This window comes from Theobroma cacao, chromosome 2 (assembly GCF_000208745.1).
Source record: "Theobroma cacao cultivar B97-61/B2 chromosome 2, Criollo_cocoa_genome_V2, whole genome shotgun sequence".
Taxonomy (NCBI): domain Eukaryota; kingdom Viridiplantae; phylum Streptophyta; class Magnoliopsida; order Malvales; family Malvaceae; genus Theobroma; species Theobroma cacao.
The window spans coordinates 8,157,011-8,175,506 of NC_030851.1; the positions used below are offsets into that span (position 1 = coordinate 8,157,011).

At 37.4% G+C, this 18,496-nt stretch overlaps 4 protein-coding genes across 4 annotated transcripts; 3 read left to right on the top strand and 1 right to left on the bottom strand.

Moving 5' to 3' along the window:
• LOC18608442 (mitochondrial import receptor subunit TOM40-1) lies at positions 1–5,183 on the top strand. Its single transcript, XM_007043148.2, has 11 exons — positions 1–272; positions 1,264–1,345; positions 1,467–1,566; positions 1,674–1,769; positions 1,880–1,930; positions 2,161–2,226; positions 3,166–3,267; positions 3,940–4,008; positions 4,084–4,167; positions 4,635–4,730; positions 4,923–5,183. Exons 1-11 carry the CDS (start codon positions 131–133, stop codon positions 4,974–4,976), a joined length of 942 nt encoding a protein of 313 aa, XP_007043210.1. The 5' UTR covers positions 1–130; the 3' UTR covers positions 4,977–5,183.
• Positions 5,290–7,140, top strand: LOC18608443 (46 kDa FK506-binding nuclear protein). Its single transcript, XM_018115818.1, has 2 exons — positions 5,290–6,126; positions 6,532–7,140. The coding sequence occupies exons 1-2, from the start codon at positions 5,499–5,501 to the stop codon at positions 6,537–6,539; spliced, it is 636 nt and encodes a 211-aa protein (XP_017971307.1). The 5' UTR covers positions 5,290–5,498; the 3' UTR covers positions 6,540–7,140.
• LOC18608444 (5-oxoprolinase) lies at positions 8,223–12,508 on the top strand. Its single transcript, XM_018115732.1, has 2 exons — positions 8,223–8,423; positions 8,537–12,508. Exon 2 carries the CDS (start codon positions 8,601–8,603, stop codon positions 12,408–12,410), a length of 3,810 nt encoding a protein of 1,269 aa, XP_017971221.1. The 5' UTR covers positions 8,223–8,423; positions 8,537–8,600; the 3' UTR covers positions 12,411–12,508.
• LOC18608445 (calumenin-B) lies at positions 12,985–17,372 on the bottom strand. Its single transcript, XM_007043152.2, has 9 exons — positions 16,734–17,372; positions 15,945–16,144; positions 15,299–15,401; positions 15,123–15,188; positions 14,728–14,901; positions 14,535–14,631; positions 13,552–13,698; positions 13,342–13,463; positions 12,985–13,243 (listed from the first exon to the last, which is right to left on the bottom strand). The coding sequence occupies exons 1-7, from the start codon at positions 17,084–17,086 to the stop codon at positions 13,570–13,572; spliced, it is 1,122 nt and encodes a 373-aa protein (XP_007043214.2). The 5' UTR covers positions 17,087–17,372; the 3' UTR covers positions 12,985–13,243; positions 13,342–13,463; positions 13,552–13,569.

Sequence of the window (18,496 nt, forward strand, 5' to 3'; positions counted from 1 at the left end):
CCCTGGCTAAAACCCATAATAAGCCCCGCCCGACTGCTGCGACTACTCTCCTTTTGCCCTTCCCTCTTCACACTCGCGCTCGCGGCTGCTTGGTTTCGCATCAAATTCATCAAAAGAATAGCAGAGAGAAATGGCGGGGCTTGTACCTCCCGGTATTACGACGATTCCAGCCGACGCATCCAAAACGGCGCATACCAAACATGAGGAGAAAACTGATTACATGAATCTCCCATGCCCTATTCCTTACGAAGAGATCCACCGCGAAGCTCTCAGTTAGTCTTCCCTTATCTCTTGATTACAAATGGGTTTTGTTTTTATTCTTTTATCTGTTGATTGGTTACTAGTCTTGAGATTACGGTTCAGGTTTTCTTTTACCTTGTTTGATCATTTTTTGATCTGTATTGGCTTATGTAGAATCTTATGGCTTGGCATTTTGGGTTGAGATGCTGAAGTTAGTGGAATGGAGGGGCTGAAGATTTGGCTTTTGGTTTTGTTATTAAGCCCCTTTCTTAAAACCCTAGTCTGCTCTGATTAGTGAAAATGATGGTTTTTTTTTAAATACATAAATTTTCATGAGTTACAAAAGTAAAAGCGTAAGTATCTCTGTTTCTAATAACAGCGAAGGGTTTTGCTTTTTTTATTTATTTTAAGTGGAAATTTTTTATAGAGCAGTTGCTTCTTAAAATTGGGGAAATCAGGTTTTCTGGGTTTCATATTGAACAAGTATATTACTAATTACCATTACTTGTAATATACCCAACTTCCAAGGTGACATTTATAGTAGTGTGTGAAGCTGGGGCGTAAATGAATTGTAATGTTTGGCAATAAGGGAAAAAATGAGGTTTACTAGGGGAAGTAAAATATGTGAGAGTGATACACTACTAGAATTGTTATTGAAGATGTAGTTAGGTTCTTGAGATACAATTAAGTTTTTTCTGTGAATGTTTGTCTTGAGTGCTTTGAGATGTATGTTTAATTTCATGTTTGCTATATATATCTAGGTGGCAGCTGTTTTCTTTAGCATCTTATGCAAATTCCACGTGCGAGTCAAATATTGAAGAATATCCACTTAATTTTGTTTCTTCTGTTTTCCTAATTTTGTTGTCTAATCATGTAGCTATCTCTACAAGCTTTGAATTCTAGGGTGTAATGATGAATTTTTAGCAGGGTTATTTTGTAGACAAAAGAATGATGTAAAATAGTGGTTAGAATCTGTTCTTTTTAATGAAACATTAATGTTTATTGCTTGAATATGTCTGGCAGTGTCTCTGAAGCCAGAAACTTTTGAAGGATTGCGATTTGATTTCACCAAGGGACTAAATCAGAAATTCTCACTAAGCCACAGGTAGCTTCAGCTTCTTTGACTATTTGATCTTATTGCTTCATTTTTTAATAATTTTTTTATATTTTCTTATGTCTTTTCTGTATTAATTAATAATGGTATTATGCATTCCCTATCATCTCAGTGTGTTTATGGGCCCAACAGAAATTCCTTCTCAATCTGCTGAAACCATTAAAATTCCTACTGCTCATTATGAATTTGGTGCCAACTTCATTGACCCAAATGTAGGCGGCTGCTTTCATTCTCTTCCAGTATTATCTTCTTGTCCTCCTAAATTGTTTTGTGTTAGCAAGTCAATCTATAAGTGGGATCAATTATGGGTTTTATGCAGTTGATGCTTATTGGGAGGGTACTGACTGATGGTAGGCTCAATGCAAGAGTGAAATGGGATTTGACTGACAATCTTGCCTTGAAGGCTAATGCCCAGGTAGATCATGTTCTCATTTGTTCTTTAATCTTTTGCTTTCCCGTTTTCAGGCAGAATATATGGTTTTTCACGTGTAAGCTAGTTGATAAATTTGTTGTTTCCTGTTCCAGCTTACAAATGAGCCTCATATGTCACACGGCATGGTCAACTTTGATTACAAGGTCTGTCACTTTTAAACTATATTAGTTTTTGGCTAGTTGGCTTTGGTTTGTGTATGTATTTTTGTTTGTATCGTTGTGAGTGTGATACTTGATATTCTGATATTTTCTTTTGAGTTAATTCATCATCTGGGGAGCTATTTTTGTGCTTGTAAACAAATTTGTTCGGTGGCTTGCTGCCATGAACTATGAGCTTGCATTTTGCCTTTTGACATTTTTCTTTCCTTGTACAGGGTAAAGACTACAGGTCTCAGTTTCAAATGGGAAATGGTGCCTTATTTGGAGCTAGTTATATCCAGGTAAATTGTATGAAACCACATAACATCTGCCGAGTTAATCTGAGAGGTGCAGAACTCAGCATAATGGACAAGTTATTGTATGATCTGTGCCTAACGAAAAATGACTTGTACAATACTTCGATGCAAAATCATGTGGACTTTGTGGTTTCTCTATGCATTTGCAAATCCTAAGATGCGTGCTTGTTAAAAATTGACATGAAGATAGAATTGTATCTGCTAGTTAAACTAACCACAGATGATGCCTTCCCAAAAGGATTACTTACTATTGTGTTGTCAAGTGACAATAATAATAGTAATATGCTAGAAGTTTTCCTATTATTTCCATTTATGTGTGTTTGTGACCGTGTTATCCTGCTAATCATGCTGCAGGATCAGTCATCACATCACAATCACTATACAAATGCTTTTTCTTGAAGAATATACAACATGAGATGCAAGCTTCCACATTTATGTCAATATGTTGTTTGTGTAGATGCTATTCCTTATCTTCCTTTTTCTTAAATAGAAAAAAAATAGTATAAGATATATTAATTAATGATAGAAGCAACCTAGACTTCCTTTGCCAAAGGCCTTCTGCATTTGCATTTTGTTTGCTGTTTTAAGGAGGCACTGATAGCATCTCATTGACCTTGATTGGCATGCATTATTATTTTATTGCTCTTTGTTTTATCTGTCTGAAAGTTCTATGAGTAGTTTCATGTTCTTCCAACAATTGATAACTGATCATGGCTCTTGTCATTGCTGTTTATTTGTGAATTAAATGATTTATAATAGCCCTTGTCATCTCTTTCTATTTTGGATGGTTCTGCTTCTGAAGTATGTAGTATTTGGGTTATTTGGGTTATTTCTTGTAATTACTGTCATGATCAATCTTCTGCTGAATCCACTACTTCTGTAATTATGATTGTGTTTGTTGTTAATTATGCCACATATGTGCAGAGTGTGACACCACATTTATCCTTGGGTGGTGAAGTATTTTGGGCTGGTCAGCACCGAAAGTCAGGCATTGGTTATGCTGCCCGATATGAGACAGATAAGATGGTAATGTGTCCTGGTTTCGTCCTTTATTACTAGCTTGTCAATATTTATTTGTGCAATAGTTAGTGGGTTTTGTTTATTACTTTCTAAATATGTGTCTAGGCCTGTTACAAAGGTAGGGGTGTCAAATAGATTTCCCTAACCAAAATGCTGAATAGAGTTGCCAAGTTGTGAGAATCAGTATGTCTTTTCTTTTCAATGACTTAAGACTTTTCCAAAATATGGAAGTAATGGACCAAGTCATTGGAATCAAGGACATGGTGTAATGCTGTCTTTCTGAAGGTAAAACTGAATGTGCATACAAAACTAGTTTGTACAACGGTTAATGTTTGGTGCTATAGTTCTAGGTCAAGTTTTGATGATTGTGTGTGCCTGTTTGCATGTGTTATAGGCCCATGAAAAGATCTTCGTTCAGGTCTTTAAACTTCTGTTCATGAAGTTTCTAGATCTTCAGAAATAATGTTCGTCTGGTCCCTGGGTAGTTGATCGAAAATGCTTATTCTAAAGCTGAGTTTTAATCCATACAATAGTTAATTCACTTCTCCCACACCATATTTTTTACTTAGCTTTTCCAAGAGGAATTTGTTGTTGGCATGGAATTGAAATGTTATTGGTAGAATTATTCTCTGTTTGCTTCAGGCACAAATAACCAACCTAAACACTCTCTGCCTCCAGGTTGCCACAGGCCAAGTTGCAAGTACTGGAATGGTTGCTTTGAGCTATGTTCAGAAGGTATCTGAGAAGGTAAGAACTCTTTCCTCCAAATAATGTTGCGATTCTTTTTCCTAGTCATTCTTACACAATTTTATTTCTGTCAAGGTTTCTCTCGCATCAGATCTCATGTATAACTACATGTCAAGAGAGGTAACATCAAGTGTCGGCTATGACTACATCCTTAGACAGGTAAGCTTTGGGCTGCTAGATTATCAATATTAATGCACATTGATTTTTTGCATGTCTATACACATTAGAATTTAACATTTATATTGTTTTTATGCATCCATGTTACCATCTCAGTATCATCTAAAAAGAACTTTATAAAGCTGTCTTTTGTTTCCTCGCTCCTTTGAGAATTTTGGGGGGTGTAAATACAATAGACCTCTTACATGCAGTTATTCTTAATTTTGACGGAGTTAAATGAAGGAGTAGACCTAGGGCAGTGCTGGGAAACATGACCAACCACAATGAGGTGATTGGTAAGACATCCAAAGAAGCAAAGCTATCTTTGAGGAAGTTTTTTTGTTATGAAGTTTGTTGACATCAGTGGGTAGATTTGTCTATAGGTTGTATTCTGACAAAATTGTTCTACTAACTAATAAAAAAATCTAACTGAACCATCATTCTGGTCAATCAATTTGTCATGTTTTCAGTGTCGCTTGAGGGGGAAGATTGATTCAAATGGATGCACAGCTGCTTATCTGGAAGAGCGGTTAAATATGGGCCTAAATTTTGTTCTCTCTGCTGAGGTAAGATAACTTTTCTAAGAAAGAAATCTGCGGTTTATACACTTAGAGAGATTTGTTTAGTTGTTTTGTTATTGCTTGTGAGTGTGATACCATTAATCGTTTTATGTTTAACATTTTTATATCTTTCCCTTGATTGATCAAAGCCCTCAGAGTCCTGTTCCTTAACATTTTTTGTGGATTTACATATTGCAGATAGATCATAGGAAGAAAGACTACAAATTTGGATTTGGATTGACTGTAGGGTGATTCAATTACCAAATAAAAGCAGTTGAAAAAGTTTCCAATTGTCACCTTTTAGCATCTGGTTGAAGATTAAAGAATTGAATGTGTACTTGAACAGCTGATGTAGCAATTTTAACAGTCGTTGGTATCAATTTGTTCGGTTTAACGTTACCCGTTTTCAGTTGAGAGCTGTAGCATTTGTCAAATTAATGCAATTTGAGATGTTTATTACTCTATTCTTAAAAAAAAAAAAATGGATTGGCTTTACCAAACAGCTCCATGGCACCACGCTTGCCGAGAGAAACCATATCAAATTTACTTTGCGCTTTTGGGGATTCTCTCTTTTACCGTATGAAATTATGTAGGCCACATTATTGTAAAAAAGTTTTCACCTTGCAATTTTGCAAAGAATGTGAGTATGACCATTAACGACGAGCATAAGAGATATAATTACAATTGTGACACTGATGCAAATGTGAAACGTGAATGGAGTGAGTTTTAAAAGGACGCCAACGCGGAAAGAGATACGGAAAGGAAAAAAGAAGAATGAGCAACAGAAAGAAGAGCTCGGCAACGGCGGAAAGCGATGAGGTGGAGCAGCTGTTGCAGGCAGCGCAGGACGAGATGCTCTTAAAACTCTCAGTCGACAGCCACATGTCTCGCGTGGCCCCCGATTATCTCGACCCCAATCTCCACCGTCGATTCCAGGCCCTCCGATCCCGACCTTCCACTTCTCAATCAAAATCGCAACTACAAAAACAATCACCAGCACCATTAAAACAACAACAACAGCAAAAGGAAGAGGAAAAAAAGGAGCAAAAATCGAAGGTTGTTGTTGTGGGTAATGTTGACGAGGAATTGAGGGGTGTGTTGGGTGATGATCTCTCCGCTAGATTCGCTGCTCTCAAGGCTTCCTTGTCTTCTTCTTTTTCTTCTGATCCTGCTCCTGCTGCTACTACTAAGGAAGTTAGTATCGGTCTCGACAAATCCGACGGTGAAGATGAGGAGGATGAAGTTGAGAACGTGATTCGGTGGGCCATGGATGCTGCTCGCCTTGATCCTTCTCCTCCTTCTGACGATGACGATGATCACATCGATTCCGATGTAGATGATAATGACGACGACAACGACGACGATTATCCCAAAAATAAAAAGAAGGAATCTAAAAGTAGTAGTACGTATTTGAATTTCCTTTTCAGAAAACTTTTTTGATGTTACTGAATTGCATTTCTTCTGATTTTAATTTTGGCTATGCTTTTCTTTTTCAATTTTGTCAGTATTTATTCAGTAATTGGTGGTTATTAGTAAGAAAGCAGGCTGTTATGTGATGATTTAAAAGAGAAAATTCATAGAAAACGCGTTCTCTAATTGGAATTAGGGTTAACTCATGAACAAATAACTAAGATAAAAGTAATTTGGATGTTTTATCAACTCTATGAGTTTAACCAAAATAAACGCTTTGGATAATTATAGAGTAGATATAATTAGTACTTGATTAATTGAGAGAAAGGAATAAAGAAAAAACATATATGCATCAGCTGTTGGTTTTTCTTTGACAAATTGTTTTGATTTCTTCTAGGGAAATGACAGTCTTGAGTCTCTTTAAAGCAGCCCTGCAGCATTTTATCAGAAGTCCCACCAGTAACGTTAATCTGATTTTTAAGAAACAAACTCTATCTTCAGATTGGAGGCAGTGAATACTCGCAGTCTCAGAAGACTTGTTCATTAGGTGCCTGATCATAGCCATAAATCTTTGTGTAATGTCATGATACCATGCATAATTAAACATCAAACTTAATCATTTTTTTTTTTCATTTTACAAAGTTCTCATTATTCTTTTTGCCTTTGGGTATTGTCTTGTTGTTGTAAAGGGCCAGCAGATAGGTTTTCTTTTCAGATCATTCATGCCTAAAATGCTACGGTTGTTTATAGTGCAGTTGAGTTCTATGTAACTTTCACAGTTGTTGAGAATCAAATTTGTTTACAAACATGACCATACACTTTGTAAGTGTTTAGTAGGCATGAAGCAATGAGGAAATGGTGATTTGTATTTGAGAGTAGATGAGCCCTTATTCTGAATAAGAGTATTCTCATCTTCCAATAGAAGGCCTAACTATAAATATGCAGAAATTATGAGACCAATGGATACTGCCATCTTTTTGGTTTCAGGTTTCTTGCTTTTGTCTTATGAATGTTTTGCTTTCCTCTGTACTTATATTCACATCAGATTGTACTTGTTTCTTTATTCATCCCTTTTCTCGCAAGGGATGACACTTTTACTGTGATGAATGCGATTTAAACTCTAAAGAAGCAGGGGATGACACACATGATTTTTATCAGAGGTACATCGCTGTCAAATTTGATCTTGGCTGTTTTATTGTGTTTGATGAGTTGTTGAGAATTGTAAATTGGTTAATATGTGATGTTGATAGGTCACTTGAGACTGGTTTGGAGTTCGATACCTTACTAGAAGTTGAGCCTGATGGGATTTCACATCTCAATTTGGAATTAGTAGTCTGGTTATTTTCTCTAATAAGACGGCTTTACTTGTGGTTTGGATAAAACTACATAGTTGCAGTTCAATAATTTTTATTGGATTTGGTTTTTCAATTTGCCCCACGACATGTAATTTTTTATTCTTTATCTCATGGTTCGTTTGTTGGAAATTTACCTGGCTGACAATTTGATCGTTGTGATGACTGGAAACTGGCGCAAGGCGAGTTGAGTTTTTAGTCAAAAACTAGAGGTGGAAACTAGTTTCAGCTATGCAAATGTTCAAGTTTGGAAAGATTAACTGGCGAAGGTTTGCCACATAACTGGTGGTGGTTTATTCATTGCTAGGCAACGGCCACGGCAAGAATCTCCTGCTCATCACCCCGGCAAGGCAAGGGGGGAAGGATGAAGCAAAGTTACAGTTTTGGAATGAAAAAAAAAAGAATATATATATATATATATATATTACTTCTGAATTTAATATTCATAATCAAAATAAACAAGTCAGTGTAATCTATTTCTAAGGATGCAGCCTGGCTGGCTCTACTAGCCATTGAGGACTTGCCTTGGAAAAGATGATATTCTAAACAAAACTATAACCATTTTAGCTTCGCTTTACTAAAAAAATTGGTGCCATATACGTCATTGGTTATGAATCTTTCGTATAAGTGCTTTCAATACATAAATATTAAATATAAATACGTAAATACTTAGCAATATTAATTTTTTTGGTAATTTAAGAAGTTTAATGCGTCTGGTGAGGAAAGTGGGCAAAGTGCAGAGCAAACAACTCCCACAAAAACCTACCTATTCCTAGGAATAGGATTATTCTGTGTCTGTAGGAAGGAAAGTGAGTGGGTCCCTTTTCTATTTTTAATCAAAACAACTCCCATCGCCATCATATACTCTCTGACGTATCAGTCTCAAACACCTCGTTCCCTCTCGACGCTTGAAATCTGCATTTGTCAATCCCACCGGGTAACCCTCTCAACCTTCCTCCTACACCCAATTTCTCGTTTACTCTACTTTTGTTAGTTGTTTTATTCATATTTTCAAATCGTTATATTTCTCTTCTTCTTTTTCTTGGTAAGGTTTGTGAATCTTGGGTCTTTGGGTTCAGATTTTTTTTTTTCCTGGTGGGGCTTTTGAGTGGTAATGGGGAGTGTCAGTGAAGAGAAGCTGAGGTTTTGTATTGACAGAGGGGGCACTTTCACCGATGTTTATGCGGAGATTCCTGGTCACCCCGATGGTCGGGTTCTCAAACTTTTATCCGTTGACCCATCGAATTATGACGATGCTCCAATTGAAGGAATCAGGAGAATTCTTGAAGAATATACAGGAGAGAAAATCCCCCGAACTGCCAAAATTCCAACTGATAAAATTGAGTGGATAAGGATGGGAACAACTGTGGCAACCAATGCCCTTTTGGAAAGAAAAGGGGAGAGGATTGCTTTGTGTGTTACTCGAGGTTTCAAGGATTTGTTACAGATTGGTGACCAGTCTCGTCCCAATATCTTTGACCTTACTGCAACTAAATCATCCAATCTTTACGAGGAAGTTGTTGAAGTTGATGAGAGGATTGAGCTAGTTCTTGAACAGGACAAAGGGAATAAGGACAATTCAAAGTCGTTTCTTAAAGGGGTTTCTGGTGAGCTTGTCAGGGTTGTCAAGTGTCTAGATGAAGAAGCTTTGAAGCCTTTATTGAAGGGATTGTTGGAGAAAGGCATTAGTTGTTTGGCTGTTGTGCTTATGCATTCCTACACATACCCATATCATGAAATGGCCGTGGAGAAGTTGGCTATGAACTTGGGTTTTAGACATGTTTCTTTGTCTTCGGCTTTGACTCCCATGGTTCGTGCTGTTCCTCGGGGTTTAACAGCCAGTGTGGATGCTTATCTGACCCCGGTTGTGAAAGAGTATTTAGCAGGGTTTATATCTAGATTTGATGAAGGCCTTGGGAAAGTGAATGTTTTATTTATGCAGTCAGATGGAGGGCTTGCACCAGAAAGTAGATTTTCAGGGCACAAGGCTGTTTTGTCTGGCCCTGCTGGGGGGGTTGTTGGCTACTCACAGACTCTTTTTGGTCTTGAAACAGAGAAGCCTTTGATTGGATTTGACATGGGTGGTACATCAACAGATGTGAGCCGTTATGCTGGAAGTTATGAACAAGTCCTAGAAACTAAAATTGCTGGTGCAATAATACAAGCACCTCAGCTTGACATAAACACTGTTGCTGCTGGTGGAGGATCAAAGTTAAAGTTCCAATTTGGGGCTTTCCGGGTTGGACCAGAGTCAGTAGGAGCTCATCCTGGTCCTGTGTGCTACCGCAAAGGTGGAGAATTGGCAGTCACCGATGCAAACCTGGTTCTTGGGTATGTTATTCCTGATTATTTCCCAGCCATCTTCGGCCCAAATGAAGATCAGCCTTTAGATGTCCAAGCAACCAAGGAAGAATTCAAGAAGCTTGCAGAGAAAATAAATTCTTACAGGAAGAGCCAAGATTCATCTGCAAAGGACATGACAGTGGAGGAAATTGCACTTGGGTTTGTGAATGTTGCCAATGAGACAATGTGCCGCCCCATACGGCAGTTAACTGAGATGAAGGGCCATGAAACGAGGAACCATGCACTTGCTTGCTTTGGGGGTGCTGGGCCACAGCATGCCTGTGCCATATCTAGGTCACTGGGTATGACAGCAGTACTTATTCACCGGTTTTGTGGAATCTTAAGTGCATATGGAATGGGATTGGCAGATGTTGTTGAAGAGGCACAAGAGCCCTATGCTGCTGTTTATGGTCCTGAATCTGTTCTGGAGGCCTCTCGTCGAGAAGCTATATTGTTGAAGCATGTAAAGCAGAAGCTGCTAGAGCAAGGGTTCAGAGGGGAAAATATAAAGACTGAGACATACCTAAATTTGAGGTATGAAGGTACAGATACAGCAATCATGGTAAAGGGACATATTGCTGAAGATGGATCTGGATGTGACTATGCTGATGAATTTGTGAAGCTTTTTCAGCAGGAGTATGGATTTAAGCTACATAATAGAAATATCCTTGTATGTGATGTCAGAGTTCGTGGGATAGGAGTTGCTAATATATTGAAACCACGGGCCCTAGAACGTGCTTCTGGTTCCCCTAAAATTGAAGGCCGCTACAAGGTCTTTTTTGGGAATGGGTGGCATGATACACCACTGTTCAAGCTTGATAATCTGGGATATGGTCATGTCATACCTGGCCCTGCAATCATTATGAATGGGAGTAGTACAGTGATCGTAGAACCAAAATGTAATGCTATTATAACCAAATATGGAAACATTAAAATTGAAATTGAGTCTATTCTAAACACTGTGAAAGTTGCTGAGAAGGTTGCAGATGTTGTGCAACTTTCAATCTTCAATCACAGATTTATGGGAATTGCTGAACAGATGGGACGAACCCTGCAGCGGACTTCTATCTCAACAAATATCAAGGAAAGGCTAGACTTCTCTTGTGCTCTATTTGGTCCAGATGGGGGACTAGTTGCTAATGCTCCACATGTTCCTGTGCATCTGGGCGCTATGTCCAGTACAGTTCGTTGGCAGCTTGAATACTGGGGTGGCAATTTGAACGAAGGAGATGTTCTTGTCACCAATCATCCTTGCGCTGGAGGTAGCCACCTTCCTGATATAACTGTGATAACACCTGTTTTTGATAATGGGAAACTAGTGTTTTTTGTGGCAAGTAGAGGACATCATGCAGAGATCGGGGGTGTTACACCTGGAAGCATGCCTCCTTTTTCCAAGTGTATATGGGAAGAAGGGGCTGCAATAAAAGCATTTAAACTTGTGGAAAAGGGGATTTTCCAAGAAGAAGGAATAGTCAAGCTTCTTGAGTTTCCAGGTGCTGATGAATCTACTCAAAAAATCCCAGGAACACGGCAACTTCAAGATAACCTATCAGATCTTAGAGCACAAGTAGCTGCTAATCAGAGGGGAATCACTCTAATCAAAGAACTTATTGAGCAGTATGGTTTAGAAACTGTTCAGGCTTACATGACGTATGTGCAGCTTAATGCAGAAGAAGCAGTGAGAGAAATGCTCAAGTCAGTTGCTGCAAGAATTTCATCAGAGTCAACTACATTGGGCGAGAGAAACTTCCTTATGATAGAAGAAGAGGATTGCATGGATGACGGGTCTGTCATCCATTTAAAACTCACAATTGATTCTAACAAAGGGGAAGCACGTTTTGATTTTAGTGGAACTAGCCCTGAGGTTTATGGTAACTGGAATGCTCCAGAGGCAGTCACTGCTGCAGCAGTCATATACTGCCTCCGTTGTCTGGTGGATGTTGACATTCCTCTTAATCAAGGTTGTCTGGCTCCAGTTAAAATCCATGTACCAGAAGGCTCATTCCTCTCTCCAAGTGATAAAGCTGCTGTAGTGGGAGGCAACGTTCTCACTTCTCAGAGAATAACTGATGTAGTGTTGACTGCATTTCAGGCCTGTGCTTGTTCTCAGGGATGTATGAATAATCTGACCTTTGGGGACAATACTTTTGGTTATTACGAAACAATCGGGGGAGGGAGTGGGGCTGGTCCGAGCTGGGATGGGACAAGTGGCGTCCAGTGCCACATGACCAACACTCGAATGACAGATCCAGAAATTTTCGAGCAGAGATATCCAGTATTATTGCACAGGTTTGGACTAAGAGAGAATAGTGGAGGAGCAGGAATTCACAAAGGGGGTGATGGACTTGTGAGGGAAATAGAGTTTAGGCGCGCAGTAGTGGTTAGCATTCTATCAGAGAGGCGTGTACATGCGCCTAGAGGGTTGAAAGGGGGTGCAAATGGGGCCCGAGGGGCCAACTACCTTATAACCAAAGATGAACGAAGAATCTACCTTGGGGGTAAGAACACAGTGGAGGTGCAGGCCGGTGAGATACTTGAGATTTTAACACCTGGTGGTGGTGGATGGGGCTCTTCTCTTTGATTATTTTGTGTCCAGAAAGTTGAATTTGCTGTTGTAATGTCGAATGTTGACAACCAGAAGAATAAATTATAAAATAACAGAGTTGGTGATTAAAGAAATAAAATCGTATGTAATTTTTTTTTTCTTTTTTTTTTACTATTTCAAGCTCAGGACGTTCAATTTTAGAAAGAAATGGCATACGTGGTATTCTGCATGTATGCTGCTGAGCACATCCAGGTCTGCTTGGGTATTCTTCACCTTCGTTGGTCATCTTACATTTGACTATGACTGACATGTTACTAATTTTGTCCTTTGAAAGTTCTGAAAACAAAAGGCAAGGAACGCCTTCGTTACACCACGAAATTGAGGCAGGCACCTTACTTACACTAACCTTGTTGTGGATTGGGCATATGGACCTAAATTGGAAATAATTTCAAGAAAAGCTAGTCCATAAACCGGCGCCATACATATTATAACCCCAAACAAAAGATTCAAGAAACTGCAAAAGGCATCTTAGCCAATCATGATCTTAATTTATGATAATTAACAGATTACTCCCATGGATGTATCTGTTAAAATTAAAATACAACCCCCGTTAAGTTAAATATTAGATGTCCATTAATTCAAATAACTTCACCTCATAACCAGTAAATTATGCTTAATGTTCTATGTAGTACACAAATGTCCACTATATGATAGTCAAATTTTTGAAAGGCTTGAAAACTTTAGAAAAAAAAAAAGGAAAAAACATCAAGTGTCATCAAGTGTGCTCTAATAAATGTATGTCAGAAAGATGAAATTCCAATGACCAACTAATTGTGAAAAGGCCTCCACAACAGGCTAAGGTCCATAATCTGCAATAAACAATAACAATCTGAATCAGCTGATTGATAGAATAAAACCCCACAAAAATAAGGGGAATCAAACAATAGAGAAGAGAACATGAACTCACCATGGATAGCAACACTGATAGCATAACCTTGGTCGAAATGCAACAAGATTTTCATAAATAACTCTATAAAGCATACAATTCTTGCTAGAAAAGAATTTGAATCCTATTGCTGCCTTCATGTCCTGCAAAAATTGTGGTAAAAAGAGATCCATCATGCAAAGACAGATAATATTACATAGATGCAAACAGATTGCAGATGGTTCCTCTTACCTATCATAAAATTAGCATTTAGCGGAACTCATCGTGGTATTCATAGTCATCTTCATCTTCATCATCATTGAAGATGGCACTATAAAATACATATGGGCTGTCAATCATCTCGACTAAGGATAAGTGACCATCTTTATCTGAATCTGCCTGCAATTATATTAACAAAATGTTCATAATGGAGATTCTTTTTTTCTTTTGGTACATATAAGGAAGTCCAAGGGGGAGAGGGCATTCAAACCTTGGACTTTATTCATTTCTTTTTTCAAAAGGGTTGCAGCAACTATGACTTGCGAGGAAATCATTTCCTTATGCAAGACCATTAATCCAATAAAAAGACCATAATATGTACAGAATACAACCATAAAAAATGAGAAGGAGAAAAAGAATAATAAGTCAATAATGGTAGTAATCCAGTTATCCCCTTCAACATACATGCAAACATTAGCATGATGTAATATAATGTTTCTAAGACTTGGAAAATGGGGCATGGATGAGAAAGAGGCAGTACTTATTGTATAGGTTGCCTTAAAACATTTTCGATGAGGGAAGTCATAATAATTCGATTCATGCAGAGTGAATTATAATACAACCATAGCAAGGGAATTGGCATAATGCCAAAAAGATAATAGTAAAAATTCTTGCACCGTTGGTATTAGGTTTCCTTAGCTATGGTATATTGGTATTATTTAACTGTTAAAATAATAACGACAATAATGGTCTTAGTATTAAGACTCACTCCATCTCATAATGAATGCTACTTTTCAAAATGCATAAATTCTAAGAATGTATGAATGCATTACTGTTTCTAGAAACTATCCCTTTCCAGCAGGTATTACTTCGTTCTGTTTTAAAACATAGCCTTATGTTGAGCATAAAGCATTTAATCTTTTCAGTTTAGGCAAAGTTCACTTAGGCTGTCCTTGAAAGGGTAAGGAAACAGGATCAATGATCGTTACTAATTATCAATACTCATATCAGTTTACCTGTGATATGATGTAATCCGCTTGTTGTTTTGCATAGTACCGTTCTGATGGGTGAAGTTTCCCAATTATTGGTAGTAGCTCTTCATCCGACAAGAATCTGAAAACAGGAAGCACCATAAATTTACTTAACCATGCAAAAAACGAATTCTCAATTCAACCATGATAATAAACATCAAAAAGTTCATAAAAATACCTATCACCATCTTTGTCAAGCTGGCTAAACAACCGTTTAGCTGGCGCCTCCATTGAGTCATCAGATGGATGGGAAGAGTTATGACCTTCTTCATCATAGTTTCTTACCAAGTCAAATAGCCCATGGAAAAATTCATTAAAGTTAACCTTCCCATCTTTGTCCGTATCTCTTTCCCTAAAGAGGAAAAAGAAGATGCAAAATAACTAGCAATTTAAGGCGATCGTAGAAAAAGCAGATCAACTGCAAATGGATAACATGGCCAAAAATGTGGAACTGGCTCTTGCACTCAAGATATATAGCTTAAGCATGATTTTGTTAACATTTATTAGGACAGATATAAATACAATTTTCATGGGCGAAAAGACAAAGAAAAAGATCATTAAAACTCAGGTTACCTGACTTCCTCCTTGCACAACCATTTAAGCAGCTTTGAGTTTTTGCTGTCCGCTGGGTGCAGAAAGCTAGACAAACAGTGACAGAAAAATTAAGGGCGAGCAATAGCAGTGAATGAAAACAACCCCTTTGACTGGGGATGAATCAATTGAAACTCATTGTAGAATTTGGTGCTTACTCATTGAACTCAGTTATATTCAATAAACCATCCCCATCTGCATCTGATGCATTAAAATGTTCCTCTTTCCACCAGCCCATATCATAGCCAAAAGAAGTGTTATCTAGAATAGGGAAAAAAAAATTCAGTTACCATCTCTTAGATTATTATCTGGAAAATTAAACAGAAATCAATTACCAAATCTAAGTGTCATACTATAGGGTCATAGTGGTCATGATTGAAAGCAATATGAGATCCTAAAGAGAGTAAAATTGCTATAAAGGTTTACTCTATGCCTCTATCACTAAGAATACGATAACTACTGACCCGTCACTCATGAAAGGAGAGAACAGATCATGGATGTTTTCCATGTTTTGGCTTAATGTCGCTACATCTCTCGAAAAATTTGAAAACCACTTTTAAGGACACTTTTGTCGATTCACAAAAGGGAATAGAACGATAAACTGTTAAACAATATGAAGCAGCTAGTTTCTGTAATTCACAAAATGTGTATTAAAAACACCCATTACAAACCTCAAGCGAAATGATAATTTAGCTACAATAACAACAAGAATGCCAAATCACACAACAAAATATACACAAAAGCAACAAGGATAGTTTCATAGATGAATTAAAAATTAGTTTTATTATGGTAAAGATCACTGACCATTCTTCACCCAGCTGGGAGGCTCATACTCTTTATATGAAATTAACCCATCATGGTTTTTATCATGAATCTCCATCTCCCTCTGAGTCCTGTGCAAGACTTCCCTTGCAGCCTGCTGCAGGTTCCACTCAGTCAATTCGTTCTCAGTCACAAAACCGTCTGCTGGGTCCACATCAATCTTGGGAAACAGCAACACCAACCTGTTCAATCCATTAAACCTCCACTCAATCAACATCTATCGAAATGTGACTGTCAAAATGCATCGACAAGTATATAGATACAGGTGCTAGGTTTACATAAGCCGCATCATGATGCAAAGATCATATACACAAATAGAATCAGTTTATAAACTGACAAAAAAAACCAGCACGCATGTGTTACCAACCAAAGTAATAACAAGGTACCCCTTGTACATGGCAAATATAAAACAATTGAGCATGCTCACATAACACACCTAGCATAATTTCCTGTAAACCACATCAACAACTACAAAACTTTACCAATAATATATCCGTCAGCAAATAAACTAGAACTAATCATGAACAATGATTATAAATAGATCTATTCTACAAATTCACACCTAGATGCAAGTGACACAGATATAAGAAGCATCAATGTCAACAAGTAAAGGCAGCTTAAAACAGTAGTAATTGTTTAAGCATATTACTAGATGAAGCACGCATTTATAACTAAATAAATTTGGCAGCTAAAACACTAATTAAAGCTCCAAAATTTCAACCTTAACCAAAAAAGTAACATGAATTTAAAAATAAATGCAATACCACCAACCTATCGGTAACATTGAACTTTTCCTCATCATTCAAGTAATCCTCAGCGTTCATAAAATCCTCCCACTCGGGCTGCGACTCTTCAGCCGGTGCGGGGTCATGCGTAAACTCAGGATGGGAATGCTCGAAGTGCTGTTTCTCCCATTGGCGGTCTTCACGACGGCGCTCGATGTCCGCCACGAGTGGGTCAAAAGCCACTGGCTCGTGGCGGGTGGGTTTGCCGAAGTTGTAGGAAGTTCGGAGCTTGAGGCGGCGATGGCGGTTGTGGCTGGAGTGTTTATTCGGGGAATAAGAGATTAGGAAGAGGATTAGAAGCGCCACGGTGATGTACACAATGGCTGAAACTTTTCCCATCTGTGGGAAGTACCCAAAAGTTGATAGAAAAGCGAGAGATCTATGAGGATGTGAAAAGGGTCATGAAAAAATTGGGTTAAGGAAAGAGAAGAGATCTACCCCAAAAGCAGTCAAAAAAAAAAAAAGAATTGCAGAGAAAGAAAAGATGGGTTTAGAGTTTAGAGAGGTTTTGAAGGATTTGGACTAACAATGGAAAAGGAAGTGAAGTGATGGCATTGCGGGAGTCTCCTTTTAGATCTGTTGCTATTAATCATCATGACTTATTACATCCTTATTGCACCCTCCAATTACGCAAATTCTTTATTCCAAATACTCCTACTTGAACTAATAAATAAGAGTTGGATAATATTTATTACACATTAATTTTATATTTGATGCAATAAAAGTATATATAATATATAATATTTTAATTAATTTTAAATGATTTTGGATATATTAGTAGTGAATTAAATATAAACTTTTAAACAATTAGATCACGGTTTTTTTTCAATATTAATATTGCAAGTCAAACATACAACTGGGTTAACATGGTATTAATTAATTAAAGTACTTCTCAAATCGCGATTAACTCTAGTTACTAATATGCCTTTTCTTTATAATAACAATGCTTGATGGGCCCAAAAAATAGTCCAAATAGATGTGCAGCTCTGGCCTGCTGCTGGCGGCCCAATTCCTCAAGGAAAAGCCCATGCTTGTTCTTACCGTCTTTTGCAAAATACTAGAATTACAAAACATGCAATCATTGTCACTGCATTTGTTTTAATCTGTCTGAAGTTTGACAGGGCGGTGGTTTCAGTGTTATTTTAAATATTAACCAGTCGGCACCTGTTTGAACCGAACATGTGTTTCCATATGTATGTAAGCAAAATGGTCTCAACTCTACTTCGGTCATATAGCTGGGATTTGTGGTTACTTTTGCTTATTTATCATAGTCTTCCTGCATTACTACATGTACTTGCATTTGGACGACGGAGTAAAGCTCAAAGAGCACTAAGAGTAATTGTTTTTTTTTATTCTTATTTTAATACAATTTTTATTATTATTATTTTTAAAAATAATATTAAAATGTAAGTAGATTAAAAAATGTTGTAATAATTAACTCAGAAAAATAATTGTCTTCCATCATAAAAATATCTAATTGCGGCGGGTAAGTAGATATTTTTGCTTTCTTAAAATCTAATGAACAATGATTATAAGTAAACATCGTTATAATGACATTATTCTTAATCTCTATTCAAAATATATTTGTAGTAAAAGGTGCATTCTTACTTCATTTTAACACTTGTTAAGTGTTTTTTTTTTTTACACAAAATATGGGACAAATGAACGGTTTAAATCTTTAAATAGAAGTACGAATGTATAATTTATCTTTTACTTGTCTTGTAGTGGGTCTTATATTTTGAATAAGAT

Excerpts from the sequence above, each read along its gene's own strand:
- LOC18608442 (XM_007043148.2), top strand. The coding sequence starts at position 131 with ATGGCGGGGCTTGTACCTCCCGGTATTACGACGATTCCAGCCGACGCA. Across the intron at positions 1,931-2,160 it reads TGGTCAACTTTGATTACAAG|GGTAAAGACTACAGGTCTCA; the intron begins GTCTGTCACTTT and ends TTCCTTGTACAG. Across the intron at positions 2,227-3,165 it reads TTGGAGCTAGTTATATCCAG|AGTGTGACACCACATTTATC; the intron begins GTAAATTGTATG and ends ACATATGTGCAG.
- LOC18608443 (XM_018115818.1), top strand. The coding sequence starts at position 5,499 with ATGAGCAACAGAAAGAAGAGCTCGGCAACGGCGGAAAGCGATGAGGTG.
- LOC18608444 (XM_018115732.1), top strand. The coding sequence starts at position 8,601 with ATGGGGAGTGTCAGTGAAGAGAAGCTGAGGTTTTGTATTGACAGAGGG.
- LOC18608445 (XM_007043152.2), bottom strand. The coding sequence starts at position 17,086 with ATGGGAAAAGTTTCAGCCATTGTGTACATCACCGTGGCGCTTCTAATC. Across the intron at positions 15,402-15,944 it reads TCCCAGCTGGGTGAAGAATG|ATAACACTTCTTTTGGCTAT; the intron begins GTCAGTGATCTT and ends TCCCTATTCTAG. Across the intron at positions 14,632-14,727 it reads CTTGACAAAGATGGTGATAG|ATTCTTGTCGGATGAAGAGC; the intron begins GTATTTTTATGA and ends TCCTGTTTTCAG.